At 43.0% G+C, this 20,569-nt stretch overlaps 2 protein-coding genes across 6 annotated transcripts in view; both read left to right on the forward strand.

The window, feature by feature from the left end:
- The window catches only part of CBY2 (chibby family member 2), a 32,534-nt gene extending 26,294 nt beyond the window's left edge, over positions 1 to 6,240 (forward strand). For 3 of the 5 annotated variants that reach the window (XM_088669452.1, XM_060275109.2, XM_060275108.2), the window contains 3 exons: positions 708 to 885; positions 2,685 to 2,893; positions 5,114 to 6,240. In XM_088669452.1, coding sequence (XP_088525578.1) covers positions 5,163 to 6,122 — 960 coding nt within the window. In that variant the 5' untranslated portion in view covers positions 708 to 885; positions 2,685 to 2,893; positions 5,114 to 5,162 and the 3' untranslated portion in view covers positions 6,123 to 6,240. Of the gene's footprint in view, positions 1 to 707; positions 886 to 2,684; positions 2,894 to 5,113 lie in introns of those variants that run through there. The other 2 variants (XM_088669451.1, XR_015949957.1) reach the window with 2 other exon arrangements.
- Positions 6,241 to 7,960: 1,720 nt separating this feature from the next.
- COG3 (component of oligomeric golgi complex 3) overlaps positions 7,961 to 20,569 on the forward strand; it is a 39,541-nt gene continuing 26,932 nt past the window's right edge. The window contains exons 1-7 of the mRNA XM_035137371.3: positions 7,961 to 8,168; positions 14,135 to 14,281; positions 14,951 to 15,012; positions 16,157 to 16,322; positions 16,979 to 17,053; positions 18,866 to 18,958; positions 19,719 to 19,844. Of these exons, the coding sequence (XP_034993262.3) occupies positions 8,022 to 8,168; positions 14,135 to 14,281; positions 14,951 to 15,012; positions 16,157 to 16,322; positions 16,979 to 17,053; positions 18,866 to 18,958; positions 19,719 to 19,844 (816 nt within the window). The 5' untranslated portion in view covers positions 7,961 to 8,021. The remainder of the gene's footprint in view (positions 8,169 to 14,134; positions 14,282 to 14,950; positions 15,013 to 16,156; positions 16,323 to 16,978; positions 17,054 to 18,865; positions 18,959 to 19,718; positions 19,845 to 20,569) is intronic.

Here is a 20,569-nt window from a genome sequence, read left to right on the forward strand (position 1 = left end):
TCTCTGCTTTTTAAGATGCTGTCTAGGTTTGTCATTGCTTTTCTCCCAAGAAGCAGGCGTCTTTTAATTTCGGGACTGCTGTCACCATCTGCAGTGATCAAGGAGCCCAAGAAAGTAAAATCTCTCACTGCCTCCATTTCTTCCCCTTCTATTTGCCAGGAGGTGATGGGACCAGTGGCCATGATCTTGGTTTTTTTGATGTTGAGCTTCAGACCATATTTTGCGCTCTCCTCTTTCACCCTCATTAAAAGGTTCTTTAATTCCTCCTCACTTTCTGCCATCAAGGTTGTGTCATCTGCATACCTGAGGTTGTTGATATTTCTTCTGGCAATCTTAATTCCGGCTTGGGATTCATCTAGTCCGGCCTTTCGCATGCGTGCAAGGTCATGCGTGCAAGGTCATGCGTGCAAGGTCATGCGTGCAAGCCCTAAATATAGGGAGAGGTGGGCGGGTGTTCTGTTGCACTGGCCCAAAAGAGGAAGCTCAGGGACACATGCATGGGCTTAAATAGAGGTCCCTTGATACAAATTTGCTGGCATCCCATTGGTCTAATTGCACCCAGCATCAAGGGACCTCCAATAGGGTGTTGTGGCCATCCAAACATTCCCACCCACAACACAGGGTCCAGTTGCCAGGTCACACCGCAACACATGCCCTCTTGTTAGGGAGGACCCGATATATCATCTCACCAGAAGTTTGATCTGCAGGCTTCCCCAGGCACCTGCACATCAATTCAAGCCCAGAAGGAAGACCTCATGAGGCAATTCCTCCCCGGGACTTTTCTGGATCAGGAAGTGTTGGCAGCCAGGGAGGCTTCAGAGTACTGGATAAATGTCCCATGGAAAGAAAAACACACTCCGACCTTGGCTACCTTGCAACAATAAGGTAAGGTCAAAACTAGGGCTGGGCAATATATCGGCATATTGTCCCAAACCAGTTTGAAGTCCATATTGTGATATCGGTTTCATAATTTTTGACCTGACAATATTTCGTGAATCGTGTGTGTGCTATGCAAAAATCACCGGGGGTCTACCTAGAGCCGGCCCTGCTGACCAGAATCACACACACATTTCCACATGACTATCAACTTGGGAGCCATAATCCTGTAAGATGGAGGCTCTGCCAACTGGACATTTCCCCATCAAATGGTGCCAGATTGCTAGCCATCTCATTCACAATGGATGACTCCTCCAAACAAAAGAAAGTGATCAACTTTTAGGAAACTGTTAATTTCTCTTTGTGTTTGGGAATTCACACCTGGGAGGGGTGAGAGGAGGACTAGGAGAAGTGTCAAAGGTGCTCAGATTTCTACCTTGAACCCTCCCTTTTTGTGAGGTATTGATTACGTAGCTGTGATGTAAAGGTAAAGGTAAAGGGACCCCTGACCATTAGGTCCAGTCGTGACCGACTCTGGGGTTGCGCGCTCATCTCGCATTATTGGCTGAGGGAGCCGGCGTATAGCTTCCAGGTCATGTGGCCAGCATGACAAAGCCGCTTCTGGCAAACCAGAGCAGCACATGGAAACACCGTTTACCTTCCCGCTGTAGCGGTTCCTATTTATCTACTTACATTTTGATGTGCATTCGAACTGCTAGGTTGGCAGGAGCTGGGACCAAGCAACGGGAGCTCACCCCGTCACAGGGATTCGAACCGCCGACCTTCTGATCAGCAAGCCCTAGGCTCAGTGGTTTAGCCCACAGCGCCACCTGTGATGTAGGAATGATGTATTTTGGGAGTGTTTCTGGGTGATGGGAAAGCTGATAAAAATGGAGGTTCTCTTTTGTTCTGGGTTCCTTCCTTGCTCTCCTGTGTGAGGGGAAGGACCCTGTTGCAACAGCAAAAAAATAAAGGCTTTGCTTCTCAAAATTCTCTGGTTGGCCTCTGTTACATTCTCCGACTGATGGAGAACCCAACAAGGGAATAAGAGCAGATTTTTGCTTATATCAGATACAACATTAAAACACAATGTCACAACACAGTATCAAAAACAGTTTGAAACAACTTACAGCTGTCCCATTGGTCCTGCACCCTTCTGCTGAGGAACTCAAAGGGGAGTTCACGAAGGGCTATTCCATTCTCAGAATTCTGTTGGGGTGGGAGAGAGAGAGAGAGAGAGGGAGATGGAGAGAGAGAGAGAGTTGCTGGGTGAAAGTTTGAAGGTCTTTCGAACTAAGGCTACAGCACACCTCACACTGGGAATAGCAGTGGCTGCACCTGTGAAAACCATTTAAAACAGGCTTCCCCAAACTTCGGCCCTCCAGATGTTTTGGACTACACTTCCCATCATCCTCGACCACTGGTCCTGTTAGCTAGGGATCATGGGAGATGTAGGCCAAAACATCTGGAGGGCCGCAGTTTGGGGATGCCTGATTTAAAATATACAAAGGGAGCAGACGGCTTTGAAAGGCACCATTAGTGCACATTTTAACAATTATCAACAAAACAACATAGTAAAATCGGTCATTATAATTCCTATTTACAATGGGGAAACTGGCGCAACGCAATAATGTGTTACTTCAGGTCGCCAATGACCACAACGGGGGCATCACCGCAGGTCCGATAAACACTCTGATGTGCTGCAATGAAGTTATTGTTGAGAAACTCTTGACCCTGAATGCAGCTTTAATGAAAACCGGTTTACAAAGTACTTTACCTCCCTCCTTCACCACTTGCTTGGTTTCTAGATGTGCTTAGATGCTGCTTCAGTGTCACAATGGAGCTGACACGCCCCCACCCCTTTTGTTGCATGGACCTGTGAACAGTTTGTTCCTGTAGCAGCAAGCAGCACTGGAAACCAGTTTGAAGGAAGGAAAGGTGGCGGCGACTCTCCCTTCGTGGTCCGTGCTACATGTTAGGTACCTGAAAGCGTGAGGAAGACCACCTTCAGGAGGAAGTAAGTAGCACAGCCAAATTTAGCCACATACTTCAGCCACTGCCCCCTATACTTCTGTCTTAGCAGAGGTCATTCACAGATCTGCAGAGACTTTTTTCCCTATAGAGCTGAACTGTCTGTCCTCTTACCAAATCTCATACATACACCACAAGTAACCTGAGCTGTAGCCCATCTATGACTCAGTTGCAGTATTTAACTGAGGGCTTATTCACACTTCCTGTTTGCCAGACTTTTTCCAGGCAGAAGTCTACATTTTAACGCTCCGTGACTGAGCACTGTTGTTGTTGTTTTTCACCCGAGCTTTCCCTGCTTAAAACCTGCTCTTTAAAGCTGGTTCGGAGCAAACATCAATTCAGATGTTTGTGGGGAAAGCCCCGGATCCAAATAAAGGGTGCTTGGACACTTTAATTGCCTTCATAGAATTGTGGAGCTGGATGAGACCCAAGGGTCATCTAGTTCAGACCCCTGCAATGCAGGCATCTTGGCTAAGAGCATCCATGACAGATAGCCATCCGACCTTTGCTTAAAAACCTCCAAGGAAGGAGAGTCCACCACCTCCCAAGAGAGACCGTTCCACTGTCAAAAGCTATTATTGCCCGAAGGTTTTTGAACAGTTTTCCTGTATGTTTAGTTGGAATCTGCTTTCTTGAAGCCGTTGTCAGTCTCCTCTTTACCAGGCTAAACATACCCAGCTCCTTCAACCCTTCCTCATAAGGCCAAAAATAAAAACCTACGATTCATCCATCACCTGTGCTGGGTAATACCAAGGACCGGTGCTATTTTTATAGGAAAGGGGGTGCCTGAACCCGCTTGAGAGGTGCCAGAACAGAGTACTTGTGCGTTCCCCATTAAAAAAGCCCTGCCAAGGACCTCCCAGTTCATTGTCCACCCATTGGCAGCCAGTCACTTCTAGGATGTTAACAAGCTTGGCAAGATGAGAATTACATGCAGGTCCTCAACATCTGGCACTCAAGAGCACAAAAGGAATTCTGGATGAGCCCTCATGAGTTACAGTTCCCAGCAACCCTTACCAAACTACAGTGCCCAGAATCCTTTGAAGGAAAGAACTTGCTTCCAATGTGCTTTAAAGATATTGTGCGCACCCAGCCTATGCCTGAGCTTTATTGAGTATTCATTCCGATTTGTTTACTGGGTGGTTTTATAACAACAGCCTACATTCATCCCAATTTGCTTGCAGGGTGTTTACACACCTTGCTGTTTATCATCAGTTCGTCCCCATCACTTTCCTGCAAAGCTACAAAAAGTCCCTCTGTATTTTTTAAAAAGTGGATTTGTTGCGCTACGGCAACAGAGTGCTTTAATCCACTTTTGATTGTGAAAGTTCCGGTATAAGCTTGCTTCCCTCCTGCGAAATACTGACAGCCTGGAGGGCCCGCAGGAAGAAAGCTTAACATACAGGTCAGCTGTCTGAACAAAGCTTTCTAGACTCCTGAACTGGTGTCCATTGGGGATATTTTCCATAAGGCTTCTAGCTCTGCCATCTCAATTTCAGTATGGAGGTATTGAAGATAGGGCTGGCATATGTCCAGCTCTTCCTGGACACATCTGGGATTTGGCCAGCAAAAATGGCATCCAGGTGGATTTCTGCTGAATCAGCAAAATGTCCGGGGAAACCTTGACATGTGGCAAGTTGGGCTAATTATTATTATTTAAATAATAATAATAAAAGCACCAAAACATGCTGCTTCATCATACATGTACACTGTGACAAACAAGATACATAGCTGTGTATTTAAGTGCATGGCTGGTTTGCCCCTCAAATGATCAAGCAATGATGTTGGGAGGAAAAAGTACACAAAGAGAAGAGGCTGATTAGTAGTAACTGTTTAGGTAGTCTCAGAGTTGACTTAAAACTTTGCAAGAGCTTATATGTCAAGGCCCTTCTCCCCCAAAGTGACTTTATAAACTCGCCAGACACAAAAGATCAATAAGGATTGAAAGAAAGAAACAAGGGATTCACAAAGAGAAAGTGAAAACATAGTTTGGATATGCTATGGTCTTTGTATTGACTTGAAAACAGCTTTGTTTCATTGCTTAATTTCATATAATTTATCGTCTTTATAATGAATGCAATGTCTTTTGATTCCCTGTCTGTTGTTTCTGAAGCGCCAATGGTAGATTTTTGTACTGCTTGCAAATAAATACTGTTGCTGAACTGCTAAGGAAATTGTTTGACGTGTCTCCCTTTGTTTCATGCAGTAATCCAGCCCTTCAGATGTTCTTTTGAACCGATACATGTAGCTGCTAGATGATAAAAATGGATTATATCCCACCACGGGTCAAACTGAGCGACGACACCTTTATCTTCATCGATGGCAAATGGGTGAATGAAACCTATATTCAGTCAGCACTCTCTTCCGCCACAGAAGCCCGACAGAAGCACTCCGGCAAGAAGATGCACAATGATTGGCCCCTTTGGGAAGAGAACAAGGCCCTTTGGGAGGAAAACAAAGCCCTCCGAGTGGAAAACAGGGCCCTCCGGGATGAGAATAAGGCCCTGCAGTCCCTTCGGATGGAGAACAAGGGCATCCAGGTTATTTATGACGAGAGTCTTCAGCAAGTCCTCCAGAAAGAAAACCACCCTTTAGCAGCCCTTCCGCTCATAGCAGGGCTCAAGGATGGTATGGGGGAGAAAGCCATTCAGGTTTTTAGAGATGAGAAGAAAGCCCTCCAGCTCTTCCGGGAAAATCTGGCTCTGAAGGTCTTCCCAGAGGAGAAGAAACCCATCCCATTCCTGCAGGAAAAGCAACCTGCTCAGTCATCAGCAAATGAATTTACCCCAGCCCAGGAAACCAGTAAAATTGTAGGCCAGGAAGACAGCAATACGACTGCACCGGCTGAGGCAGCCGAAGCTGTCCAGGAAAGCCAAGGGGAGAGGAGAGCTTTGTCAGTTCAAGAAAGAAACAAAGCCTTATTGCCATTGAAGGAGAATGAGGCGCTTGAAGTTGTCCAGAAACTGAACGAAACTCTTCTGTGGCTCCTAAGAGAGAACCATGCGCTACGGGAAGAAAAACAGGACCTCCAGACCATCCAAGGAGGGAACAAAATACTTTGGGAGGAGAACCAAAAGCTGAAGCTCCAGCAAAAAGCGATCAAAGTTGCGATCGGTAAGATCATTGCTCAGATGGATCTTCTGCACGAGCAGCTGCACTCCTGGGATCCCATGGAGGAGTCGGAGATTGGAATGAAGAATCCCGAAAGTGCTTGAAACTCGAGTTAAGCTGCAGGGAGAGATGTTAGGGTGCATAGCAGGCAGTTCACATTTGTAAAATTATCTCTCTCCTGCATCATAAACCTGAATAAAGTTCTGTTGTGGATTCAGGAAAGCAGTGATGAGCTTCTATAAATGTTTTAAATGGTTATACCTTCATTTTACTAAGAGGTTTGAATAACATGTAAGGAAAGATCACAGAATCATAGAATTGTAGTTGGAAGGGACTCCAAGAGTCATCTAGTCCAACCCCCTGCAATGCAGGAATCCATAAATGCAACTTTCCACAGTCACCGTCGTAACAAGGATGAGGCTCAGAAAGGCTTTGCATTTTTTATTATTATTTGGATTTTTTTGTGTGTGTGCTAAGCTTCAGATTCCTTAATCTCCACACCCTTTGAATGTATACCACTCATAAACCCAGTTTGGACAGGACATTAAAACTACATGAAAGGCGATTGGAAGTAGGGGCTTAAACTAACCATAGTTGCTGTTTCATCTGAACTGGGGACTACAAGCCAAGAACAGAAACTATGTCTTGATCCTAAGTTTGGTTCAATGAGCTGTAGTTTAAACTAGCTACAGTTTCTCCTTGTCAGGCATAACAAGATACCATGGTTAGTTTTAAACCTAGAAGTGAATGTTTCCAGTTTCCTACTCGTGATCACGGTTCACCCAAGTTTATTCCCACGATGCTAAACCTTGAGCTTTAACATTGCATCTGAACTTATTACCAGAAGAAAAAGAAATCAAGAGAACAAACCTTTTATATAAGAAATGTTTTATTCAATATTTACAGATAAATTGTAAACAGATAAGAACATTGGCCGGATTATTGTAATAACCTGCAGTTTTATAAGAGTATATATTTAAAGTAGGTGAATAAATGAGCAAATTAAGTTAATTTGGATATGCAGAAGATATTAAAAATAAATTTAAGGAACCGCAGAAAGATGGGGAAGGAAGTCAAGTTTTGAAATGTTAAAATGATTGTAAAATTAGTAAAATGTATAAACATGAAAAGAATAAATAAAAATTAAAAACAAAACATTGCATCTGACCTCTTAAGGCAGAGCTTGTTGGAGGGACAGCAGATGCAGAGTTTGATTATCTTCTCCTCATTGCCAGCAAGACCTTTCAGCCACAACCCAGGCTGAGGAAAGAGCTCCAGCTCAAACACTTTAATAACTGCTGGACTGAACTGCAAGGTGAGCGAACACCAAAACATTTTTGTTCGACCTTCAAAAAAGGAGTCAGGAAAAAGATAACACTGGTACCCAGTCAGAGGCACCTTAAAAATTTGGGTGTTGTTCCCCACGCTGTTGAATTGTTGTTTTTATTGTTGTTGTTACACTGCCAGGTCTCATGCTAAAATCACAATACGTATAAAAGCGTGAAATAATCAAAATAAAACGGGCAATTCCTCACTTTTGCTCTGAAAGAGAGAGAGGGGGGGGGGCAACGTCCTGTTATAACCCCAGAAACCCGCTTTATTGATTGAATGGATTTCTGTACCCCTATACCCTGGAGGTCTCAGGGTGGTCCGCAAAAAAGATTACAATAAAATCAAAACAAAAAGATAACCAAATAACACCCCCCCCTCAAAAAAAAGATTAAACAGCGGCTTAAATAGCTCATTTAAACATTTTGCAAGCTGGATAACCCAGCTGATTAATTCGAGTCTCTGTGCGTTTCTTTCTACGGACCCCGGAAGCCAGCCGGCGAGTTCAGTCTAGTTTCTCTTGAGTCTAGCGTTTGCCAGCCGCTTCCTGCCGGAGGCGGAAGTGACGTGACCGCGCAGCGCATTGTCCATCACCCCCTCGGAAACGATTCCGGACAGCGTTATAGTTCCGGGCGAGGGGAGAAAGGGAGAAGAAACACCCAAGCGGCGGAGGGATGGCGGCCGAGCTGCCCAGCGAAGCCCGGGAGCGGCTGAGCCTGTGGGAGAGGCCCCTGAGGCCCCTGGCGCCCCTGACCGAGCGGCAGCAGGAGTCGGTGCTGGAGCTGAGGGAAGCGCTGCCTTGCCTGCCCACCCCGGCTGAGGTGAGCGGAGGCCGGGAGGGAGGGAAGCCAGGAGGCCCCGGGGTCCCTGGAAGGGTTGGCTGGGAGGGGAAGCGGGGCGGGGGGTTTCAATGGGGCCATGAACCTCCGCGGAGGGAAAAGCTCTCTCTGAGGAAGGGGAGCAGAATGTGTTGCGCTCTCTCTCTCTCTTTTTCTTTTTCTGGTTTTCCACGTTTATCCTCCTCCTCCTGGGAGGCAGAAATTGAGCAGGTGGGGAGGATTTCCTTTCAACATGGTTGTTGCAATATTTAAACTCAAGATAAGCTTCTGTTTGACCATTGCAATGTATTGCTTTGAAGTCGTTTCTGCACCGGGCAAAGCAATATACTATACAGTGTATTTATATCTATATCCCCCTTCTCTCTCCGTGGTTCACTTTGCATATCATAAATCCCTGTATATTTTACATACCGGTAAGCCATCTATCTATAGAAGTTGTTTTGCCCGGTGCAGAAACTACTGCTGCTGCTGCTGCTGCTACTACTACTACTACTACTACACACACACACACACACACACACACACACACTCTCTCTCTCTCTCACTCTCTCTCTCTCTCTCTATATATGTGCAGGGATTTATGATATGCAAACTGAACCACTGAGGGAGAAGGAGGGAAGTAATTGATATAAGGTTGTTTAGATGACTATATACAATTTTTATTTTTAGAATCGTATTTCAATTTCAATTTAAACTTAAGATGTGAACCAGCCAGAAGCCTGGCTGAAAAAGGAATGTTTTAGCCTGACACCTAAATTAGGGAGAGTTTATTTTAATAGTAGTAGTAGTAGTAGTAGTAATAATAATAATATATTTTCATGGTACAGAAGGTGCATTTTCATAGAATCAGAATCATAGCATTATAGAGTTGGAAGGGTCATCTAGTTCAACCCTCTGCAATTCAGGAATGCATTTTGTGAAAATGGTTGTTAACCACAGCAAACAACTTGTCTTGATAAAACCACAGATTTCTGTCATGCTGTGTAATAAGGCGTCATTTGGTTACTCTGAAAGGTTGTGCCACATTTCCCCATGAGTATTGGGTGATTGATGGATTATTATTTTTTTTATACTGTCTAGTGTATTACAAATGTCTCCAAGAGGTAAATGGAAAACTGAAGCAACAAATACAAAGTTACTAATACAAAGTTATTAATACAAAGTTACTAATATCTATAAATCAACATCAATTCCTTCTGACACACCCTCCCTCTCAGCTTTCAGGTTCCCACCCAGGGCCCAAAAAACTCTCAGCTCACCCACAAAAATCTCATAGTGAGAAAAGTTCCTGGGAACTCTCTCACTCTAGCCTTACTTTTTATGGGCAGGCCCAAGGTGGCTGGTCCTTCCTCAGGCTGCTTGCAGCTGTGTCCTATTCAGCTGCACTCTCCACACGCAGTTCCAGGTGCAGCAGGTGTGTTGAGTTTCCAGGGGGTCCAGAGGATGGGAGGGTCTCTCTCCATCAGGTTGGATTTGTTTAAAATCAAATTGATTTAAATCACAATTTAAATTATAATTTAAATCACTAGTCAGTAAGATTTAAATCATTCTTCTACAGAAGGTCTCATTCTTGCTGGTATGATCTTAATATTTACAACCAGGTGTAGGTTTCATTTTTGGAATAATAAATTTTCAGAGTCATTTTTACAGTTATTTCAAAAATTACTCATTTGATCATATTATTAGAAATACATAGATATGGTAATTATGAAATTATTGTGAGGTTTAATAAGTTAACTGTTTATTTTTGGACAACTTTTCTGCTGTCCTTTATTGGAAGGAGAAAAAGCAAACATTTCCTTAATAACAATTTAAACAATTTATTTAACTAAAACAATAACAAGCTGGGAGGAGGGGGGGAAGGAAGGATGGAAGCTGGGAGGAGGGGCGGAAGGGGCTCCCTTCCGTCTCTCCTCTCACCTCGCTCGCTGTCACGGAAGCAGCCCAAGAGCTGGTTTCCCGCTGTGCGCAGCTCTGGCTCTATTTTAGGCTCTGGCCTTCGCTCCATAGGACGCACAGACTTTCCCCCTTCCTTTTTTGAGAGGGAAAAAGTGTGTCTTATGGAGCGAAAAATATGGTGGCTAAAAGCATTGGAGGAAGGGACCCAATAATTAAAAACAATTAAACATGACTAGAATTAAAATTCATTCTCTCTTTCTCTCCCTCTCTCAAATTTTTGAAACTTTGAACAGAGAAGTTTGATAGAAAAGCATTTTTGTAAGCCCTGCAGGGCTGGTATTTATTTATCTGTATTTAGAAGTATATATATATAAAAATTAGTCAGGTGTGGGCACTCTGCCAAAAGAAAGGACCTGCCCTCAGATGCGGACATCCGGCAACGTGGAGCAGGGAAAACTGCCAGTGGAGAAAAGGTTAGCCTCTTCTCTTGCCTCTGCTACTTTTCTGCTCAGAATCCAGGTGCCACATTTTCTAAAAAGCAAAAGAAATTTGAGTATTGTTTTGTGTACTGAGCAAGTAATACTCTCTCAGCCTAACCTACCGAACAAGGTTGTTGTGAGAATAAAAATGGTTCAGATTCCTATACACCACCACGAGCTCCTTGGAGGAAGGTATGGTTGCAAATATTACAGATAGGAAGGCTGTAGGGATGGTTGTGTCGTGTCGCTTGTTTACTTTATAGTCCACTATTTCCCAGGAGCCTAGAATGGGTTACAGCATTTTTCCAGCCACATACTTCTGTCTCCAAATGATTTACAGTGTAAGCAAGGTAAAAAGAACTAAAGTCTTGGGTATCTAGAAGTCTTACAAAATTTATGATGTCATAAGCTTTTGTGGACTAGACCACTTCATCAGATACCTGGAGTGAGGTCCATGTAGAAACATCCTCATCTCATTGCTTAGTGAATTAGCATGAGTAGTGGAACAGCAAACCTTACCTCTATTTGGACTAAAAATGCCCTGATAGACTGAAAAGCTCTCCTGCTTTCAATTCGTGCCCATTGATTCTTCTGTGTGCAGAGACTAGTCTGTTTGTCATAGTACTGTAATGCAAAAGAGCATTACTGACAGATGATCGTATTTCTTGCATTGGGAGACATGCAAGTGCATGAAACGCTGATGTTGTGGCTGACTTTATTAGTTCTGTAATAGTGTTATCGGAGTAGATGTGGTGTTTGCTGTTGTTGCTGGTGATAAGTGGTTTTAGTTTACTGCCTAGGCTGTCTGTTAGCAAGAGCAGGCCTACCACCCAAGGCTTTTGAGAGAGACATTTCACTGTCTTGGATATGTAGGTCCTTGATGATATGTTAGAGTGGTTTTAACTAGGAGATGCAGGTAGCCAGCAAGTAATGATTTTCTGGGCCTGTTCTGTAGCAGCTTTTTCCTGGGTATCAGTCTAGCCTTTTTGATCTGCTTTGTCAGTTCATTGGATGTGTTTGGTAGAAATGCCTGCTGTAAATCCTTTAGTCTGACAGATCAGAACAGATGTCTTCTGGGTGGAAGTTGGAAGCGCGTAGCAGCCCCTAGTTTTCCAACATTAAGTGGTGCTTCTATGTTCATTATGCAGTTGCATAGTAGGGTCCAGAGAGGATACTTGCCTTGTGGACTGCCCTGGATTCAGATCAATGGGGTGGAGAGAAGGGCTGGATTTACTGTAGGTTTGATGAAGCCCTAAGCTACTGAAGGTAATGGGGCCCTTTATATATCCAGCTGTCCTTTGTCAACAACAAATTGTCACTGTTTTTTGTGTTGAATATGTGCTATATGGTAATTTATAGACCTAATAGGTATCTAAGGCCATTTGCCACTGTTGCTGTATGTAGGTTTTGTTTTATTTGTTTTTTATATTATATTTTGGAAATGTACATCCAGGTTTTTTTCCTCTTTAAATTTTTTTTGAGGCCCCCAAGAGAGTGGGGCCCTAAGCTACAGCTTGCTTAGCTTATACGTAAATCCAGCACTGGTGGAGAGTGTCAGTTGTTAAAGTCCTGGTAGAATTTCTGCACTGCCTCTTGTCTGTGGCTTCAGGATGCCAAAGATGCCATCAGTGTATCATGGGTGGAGGAGAGGGTTTTTTGGGGACAGCCGCTGAGAAAGCATTGCTCCAAGTCAGCTGTGGAAATGTTTGGCATATGGTGGAGCCATGCAAGTCCCCATGTCAGTGTCATTGATCTGAAGGTGCATGTTATTCACAATTGTGAGAATAAAGTGGCAGAGTTTGGTGACTAGATGTGCAGCAACAAAGATGATATTCGCGATGGCTTGTATGTCTTTGTGACATGTTAGTGTAAGGGGCTCCAACAGCTTTCAGTCAAAGCTGCCTACCTTTCATATTAATTGATTTGTAGCCTGATCCCAAATACATTTGCTCCATGTGTTCCCAGGTAAAGATCCCTAAGCAGACTTTTGCTTTTTTCTTAAAATGCAGCAATCACTTAATTTTAACTGGCAAAATGCAGCATTTTGCAGCACCCAAGTCTGTAGAACAGCTCTGGACTTTAGGGAGTTGTGACTCAACATCCCATTAATGGCACAATCTGATTCGGGTATGTGAAAACCTCACCTGACACACTCCTGATCACCTTATAATTCGGGCTGTGCATAGAGGTGATGAACACCTCTATTAAAAATGGGCTCACATTTTAAAGAATGCTTTAATCATAACTCTGAATTTAGAATTGTTTGCACATTTGATGTTGGTTGTGGTAGTTGTTACAGTACAGGACGTTGCCTGCTCAATTGGGGTGCTCATTCATGTTGTTGTTGTTGTTGTTTAGTCGTGTCCGACTCTTCATGACCCCATGGACCAGAGCACGCCAGGCACTGTTGTCTTCCACTGCCTCCCACAGTTTGGTCAGACTCATGTTGGTAGCTTCGAGAACACAGTGCAACCATCTCGTCGTCTGTCGTCCCTTCTCTTTGTGCCCTCCATCTTTCCCAACATCAGGGTCTTTTCCAGGGAGTCTTCTCTTCTCATGAGGTGGCCAAAGTATTGGAGCCTCAGCTTCACAATCTGTCCTTCCAGTGAGAACTCAGGGCTGATTTCCTTCAGAATGGATAGGTTTGATCTTCTTGCAGTCCTTGGGACTCTCAAGAGTCTCCTCCAGCACCATAATTCAAAAGCATCAATTCTTCGGCAATCAGCCTTCTTTATGGCTCATTTATAAATCTGTACTAAGCGCATCCTGCAGAAATGTTGGCAGGATGTGTCCTCTTCCAAGTGGAATTCTGACCGTCCCATGTTGCCAGGCTCTGATTCACTCTACCTCTTTTTAACCAAGTAATCTAAACTTGGTGTCCTGCACAGCTTTTTGTGATTTTGGACACCAATACAGAGTATGAGGGATGCGGGTGGCGCTGTGGGTTAAACCACAGAGCCTAGGGCTTGCTGATCAGAAGGTCAGTGGTCCCAGCTCCTGCCAACCTAGCAGTTCGAAAGCATGTCAAAGTGCAAGTAGGTAAATAGGTACCACTACAGCGGGAAGGTAAACGGCGTTTCCATGTGCTGCTCTGGTTAGCCAGAAGCGGCTTTGTCATGCTGGCCACATGACCTGGAAGGTGTATGCCGACTTCCTTGGCCAATAACGCGAGGTGAGCACCGCAACCCCAGAGTCAGTCACAACTGGACCTAATGGTCGGGGTCCCTTTACCTTTACAGAGTATATTATGTTAGCCTACAGATCAATAAGTTAAACTGCAGCTTTGGAGTTCCAGTGGAACTTCCAGTGGAGCACAACAGAGCTACAGAACTCCAGATGCATCCAGTTGTAAAGAAAAGAAAAGGGAGTAAAAGCTATCAGTTGCATGTATTTCTGTTTATTCAGCTTAAATGAACAATTGTGACATAAAAGCATTCTGATCTGGTTTTGAGTGAATGATACCACGTGTTATAACATTCTGCGGGGGCAAGTAAGTAATGAAGAAACTAGTTTTAAAACAACAGTTTAAGGCATTCAACTCATTCATTTTTATTTTTTATTTGTGTCTAGCTTCCTATTGAAGATTTTAGCAGTCCTGGTCAGCAATCATTAACCGTAACATCGACAGCAACAGTGCCAGAATCCACAGAGGACATCCTCTTGAAAGGGTTTTCCATGTTGCGTATGGAAAATGAAAGAATTGAAACAGCACAGCAGGTGAAACATAATATAAAAATCAAGCCTTCTCTTATTCCAAATGCAAAACATAAGGTGTTAAATGTGATGTTATTTATTACATAGGCAAAAATACTGGCTGGGCTTTTATCTTTAGGTCCTTGTGCATGCCTGCTTTTTTCTTCCTTTTCTGAGGCCTGTCTGTGTCCCTCTCCCTATTCAGAGGTGCCTGTACTTGGCAGCTCATGGCCAGGAAGAGAAGCTGGACCATAGTGCTTAACTTGGTCAAGAGGGCAGGGACATTGTACAGGTTGTCAGATTCTAAAGGAGAAGTGGGTTGGGTGAGAGTGGCTGGCGATGGGAACACTGCGGACCTCTTTTTTTTGTCCGACAGTTGCTTTTATTTTTATTTTTTAAATAGAGCATTCCATTAGGTTCCCCCCCCTTTCCTCTGTGTAATTGCAAAGGAATGAATCATAGAATTGGGAGGGACTTTTTTTACCTTAGGAGGAGACCTTCTGAATTCTGCAGTCCAGTTAAGAAGCATGGACAGGGGCTTGAAAGGAACGGCCCAGTGACTCCTCTACCACCAGTGCTATTGTTGCAATACACTGGATTATCTTTCCTAATAAGCCCATTTCATCAGCCCAAATGCCATTGGTGCCGTTCTCCCAGAGCATCCTAAGTAATCTCTTCCCTTCTTTGCTCTAGTTCTTCTCATGGTTTGATCAACTCCATACGCAGATGGATCAAGATGAAGGGGCTAAATACAGGTATATATGCCTCCCCACCCCACTGGTTGAATTGGGAATATCAAGGCATAGTATCCAACAATGGCAGCTTGCCAAACATCCTATGAGAATGTCCTGCCGTGCTTGTGTGCTTTTGGTGTGTGCTATGCTTCGTTTTCATCTTCCTCCCGTTCCACTCAATACAATACAATACAATACAATACAATACAATACAATACAAATACCTTTATTGGCATTACAAGTTAAGACATTTCAAATCAGTGGGATAAATTTAAAAGGGCCAGGAGTGAGGCTGTCAAGGGTCACAAGGCTCTTGGTTGTTCTGCTTCACCCTGTCTATTCCCTAGAGGGATGATTCATTAAGAACGCTTCCGGGTAAGATGGAGATTACTCCTATCCACTAGGAGGAAAATCATTTGGCTTTCTCTCGGGGCCGTGGGTTGCAGGTCTAACTTCTTGCTCAGCATCTGTTTGCGGAGTTTGCTGTGCAAAGGGCAGTCCAAAAGAATATGGTCCAGTGAATCTGGTACTCCCCGATTGCAGGCACACAGACGGGCTTGATAAGGAATTTGTGAGTATCTACCTGTGGTCACTGCAGAGGGGAAAGCATTTAGTCTTGCAAGCATAAAAGCTCTTCGTTGGGAAGGAAGTAGTAGGTCTTTTAGGTACTGCAGTTGGCACAAAATCTGTAAGAAGTGGTTATGCCTAGGGCCTCTGGAGAACAGTGTCTTGGAGTGGGAGGAGACAAATGCTGTTTTTCGTGGTCATAACGCCACTGCTTGATTGTTTGGATTATGTCGCGTTCATCACATACTTCGAGGCTCTCCAGAGCAATTCGCAAAGTACGTATTTTGTCCTGAACTGTTCTATGTGCCATCAAGTACGCTCTTCAAGTATAGAAGTTGAAAAGGAGTTTGGTGGTGTTCTGTAATATATTTTCAGCCAGGCCTTGATTGTAATAAGCCACGCTTGGTTTCCATCAGATGTTGACCGGTTTATGTGCATAAGGTTAGACAGCCACTCGTTGACCAGATTACTCGGAAGCTTGTCTGCACAGTATAGGTTCAACTACACAGATTCCCCATGCTATTATTCTGAATCTATTCTATCAGTTCAAAGGATAAATGCGTGCCTATATGTAACTGTTGTGCTCTGATTTATCTAGGCAGACGAGAGCTTACTTGTCTGGATTCGAAGAGCAATGTGATGCTATCTTGAGTGATGTCAACAGTGCTCTTCAGCACCTGGAGTCGTTACAGAAGCAATATCTCTTTGTTTCCACCAAGACGGGAACGCTGCATGAAGCCTGCGAACAGTTATTGAAAGAGCAGGTAGATTCATACTTAGAAAAACACTTCAGCTTCCTATGCATCTATAGCTACGTTAATTATTTCTTGCAAGCATTTTTAATCCTGCTCTTTAGCCGAAAGGCTAAACACATTTAGCCCAAAGGCGCATGGCACATAAGAGGAAAAACGATGGGGAGGGAGGAGGAAAAAAGCAGACAGAGTGAACAGTTCTTAGTGCTTACAATTCCTATGATAACCAGCTGTAAAGGAAACAAGGGATGTGTGGCAAGAAGTGCACCTGACAAGCTGGGGTTTTAACCTTTTCTTCTGAGCAGTGGACCCTTTCTAGAACGGATTATATTCTGGCAGAGAGTGACTTTTTGAATAGGGTGATATCAGCCTTAAATTGGACCAGAAAAAGGTTTGAACTAAAGTTCCAGATTTTAAACTCGACTTATGCTTTCTAACCGAAATAGATGAATGCCCATTGTAGCAAATGGCTTCAGATGTAAGTGTGTTCTAATATAAATAGTTGATTCACCAAGTTCATCTTACACCTTTATATGCAAGTAAAAATGTAACAAAATGTATGGCATTGTTTTAGTATAATCAGCCCACAGGTTGTCCTCTCCTGACGTACAGTGTAACTCCATGTTTTTAACTGCCTCTAAAAATAATTTATATTTCTCCTTGAACAGTCAGAGCTTGTGGACCTGGCAGAAAATATCCAGCAGAAACTGTCATATTTTAATGAACTGGAAAATATTAATACGGTAAGTAATTGTTTTGAAACACACACAAAAAGACCAAAAATCTTTTCCCACTTAAGATTCATGTCTTTCTGGAGACTTTAAAGAGTTGCATGCTCTGATTAATAATTAGCATTCTTATGTTAAAATCCAGTAAAACATTTTTCTTATGTTAAAATCCAGTAAAGAGAGCATGCATAAGATTGTTCTGTTAAAGTGGTTTTAAGCCTCCTGTCTATGTTTGGTCTTCAAAAACAAGGAAGGAGGAAATTTCCAAGGGGCGCTGGAGAAATGTTCTTTATTAGGCCCAACTGTTGCCAACTGCAGATTCTTTGGCCAGGGCATTATAAAATAGCCGAATAATTTCAATAAGAACATTAATAATGGTAACCTATAGAATGGGACTGAAAGTTGTTTAATCATAATACAAATAGAAATAATTATATTTTTCCAGGAAATGCAGCAACCGAGGTTAATAGCAGTGAGTTGAGTGTCAACTGGGGCCAGGGAAACCAAGGTTCAAATCCCCACTCAGATTAAAGCTCAGTGGCTGTCCCTAAGCCAGTCACTGTCTCTTGTTATGTGGGTGAAATAAAATATAAAATATGCATACAGTTACATGCAATGAATGATCAGTATGTGATGGGGCTAGAAATTTATTGCAATTTATTGAATGAACCACCATTACTCATGTTTTTTGATGCTGTGGCTATGCCGAAAGACAATTATATTGAAAGTTCGGAAAATTCTGCATAGGAAAATGCTTACTTAAAACATTGTAAACCAATTTACAGTAAGTAAGCAGATAATGACGAGTATAGATAGTAAGGAACTAGGTAAGGTTCCCCACTTGGGGCACCGTTTGCCGTGTTCATTGAACGTTTGGTTGCTGCAGTTTGAGAGTGTTAAAATAGGGCATCCTGGGTGATATTTGAGCAAAATAATTTTAAAATGCATTTATGTTCCATGGGCTGATGAGAAGAAACATATTCTGAGGATGTTTTAAGAGGAAAAATAGTACGGGTTGCATCTTGGAATAATGTTACACCAACCCATACCTTATAGCTTGAATGTGCAAGTGCAGTCATTTGGTCCTGCTGCCGGCTAACCAGTGGAAAGTGGGCTGGTAGCAATGGAGTGTTCTTTTCACTTGTGGGAAAGAACCTCACCCCAACCCGAGCTCATGATTTGTCTCAGCGCAGACAAACCACAAGCTGTAACCAAGGAAGAGACAAACAAGAAGCTCTGGTTCGGACAATAATGCAAATCCAAACCATGGCTTAGCTCATGGAAGTGCAGCAGCAGTTGGAGGGGACTCATACGCTTACACTAAACCAGGCATAGGCAAATGCCAGCCCTCCTGATGTTTTGGGACTACAATTCCCATGATCCCTAGCTAACAGGACCAGTGGTCAGGGATGATGGGAATTGTAGTCCCAAACATTTGAGGGCCAGAGTTTGCCTATGCCTGCACTAAACCATGGTTTGGTTTAAAGTGCAACACGAGCCTTAGTCATATTTATGGTAGACCCACTGAAATCAGTTGGACTTAAACTAGTCATGACTAACCTAAGTCTCACTGATTTCTGAATTTCTGATTTCTAAGTCTGAATCTGACCTTATATAGCAGGGGTGGAGAACATGCAGCCACCCAGATGTTCATCACTTGAGGCATGGGACATGACTGGATAAAATACTTGTCCCCAATGTTAGTTTCCTTGATTGTTCTTTTAATTACTGGAAGACTTTTAATGAGTAGTGCTGAATAGTGCCATGATTTCTTTTGTTGTTGTTCTTGCTGTTACTTATATGACATGTTATTTTTCTCTCTTCAAGAAACTGAATTCCCCTACATTGTCTGTAAACAGTGATGGTTTCATCCCTATGCTGGCTAAACTTGATGATTGTATTGCATATATTTCATCACATGTAAGTCGGGCTCAGTTTTTTGTCTCTGTTTACATTACTTCGTGGTACACAATTCTGTTTTTCATGGGTTTTTAAATAGAATAAATCCAGTGACAGAACTGAAAAGGGGCCTCATGCTTTCCGTGACAATCTTTATGGATTAAATCCCTACACTTCATTCTGTAGACAGAAATGACTCTGCCCCAACGGGTATTCCTGGGGGTAGGGAGCAATTTTAACTAATTCCTCTTCCTCTGTAGATCCCAATGCCAGATCCCATGCTGTTACAGAGGTTCCCCCAACACTCAGAGCAGCTTTTCATGAGACAGGCTACAGAGAGGAGAAGAGGAGGAATTAACAAACATTTCTTCTCTTCTTTCCCCTCCTCTACATCCCCCTAGCACGATCACACAACTTCTGAATACAATTCGCTTGGTATAGAATGTGGGCTTATTAACTTCTCACAAACCTCTGCCAGCCTTGATGGTTAGTCTCCTAAAAGCATCTGCATTTGTTCCTCATTCCGTTGCATATTTCAAGGCAGTGTACTTCATATCATTCCCTTTCAGTCCATCTCTTTTCTTTTGAGACACCAAGTCTGCTGATACAAGTGTTTGCTTTTTCCTGGGATAAATTGTGTTATTTCTGATTCTTAAAACGTGCATTTAGTGCAAGACAGAAATAACCTTGTTCAGTTCAAAGATGAAGATGTATTGTGTCCATTCCAATTCCCTTTTTCTTAGCTTTTGCTTAAAACGTTGTTGTTTTTCTTATTTTCCAGCCAAACTTTAGGGATTATCCTGTATATTTTGCAAGGTCCAAACAATGCCTTTCAAGAGCTTTGCACCTCATGAAAACATACACTGTGAATACACTACAAAACCTCACAAACCAGTTTATTAAAAGGGTAAGTTGGAAGAACCAGTAGTGAGTAAGTGTTTATTTTGAACTAAAATATCTTGGGAATATCTCCCAAATAATTTACCTTTCTTATTATGATTCTTCTCTGCACTTTTACATTCTGAAGCAGCATGTTGGGTGTTTGGCAGATTTAATAGTTGTCTTATCCAACACACACTTTTATGATGTACAGACTTCTGTGGTGTGTAAAGAACTTGAACAATGTGTTTTTTCCTCAACAATCCATTGAACATGAAAGGTGGTGGACTCTCCTTCCTTCAGCAGAGGTTGGATGGCCATCTGTCGTGGATTCTTTAGCTGAGATTCCTGCATTGCAGGGGGTTGGACTAGATGACCCTTGGGTCCCTTCCAACTCTTTTAAGATTCTATGATTCCATGAATCCAATTAAGATGCCATCTGGCAGCCTGCAAGAGTTTGGGGTGCCTCATTAGAATGTCAACAGACCCATTTTGGGGAGAGAGGTGGCAGGACTGTAGAAGATGTACAAAAGGGAGAATCTGTATGTATTTTCTTTGACCAGGAGAGAATTGTACAATGGAGAAGGCACCTCAGCCTCTGGTTAGCCTAGGGGGAATATGCTAATACTTTAACTGGGCTTCCACATTGAAATCATTCACTGCACAGGTATCTGGAATGGATGTGAATTTCTTAAACGAGAAGGATGTGAATTTCACAAATTAAACCTGGCTGGGGAGGCTCCCTAGAGGGCT

Source organism: Zootoca vivipara, chromosome 5 (assembly GCF_965207765.1).
Source record: "Zootoca vivipara chromosome 5, rZooViv2.hap1.1, whole genome shotgun sequence".
Taxonomy (NCBI): domain Eukaryota; kingdom Metazoa; phylum Chordata; class Lepidosauria; order Squamata; family Lacertidae; genus Zootoca; species Zootoca vivipara.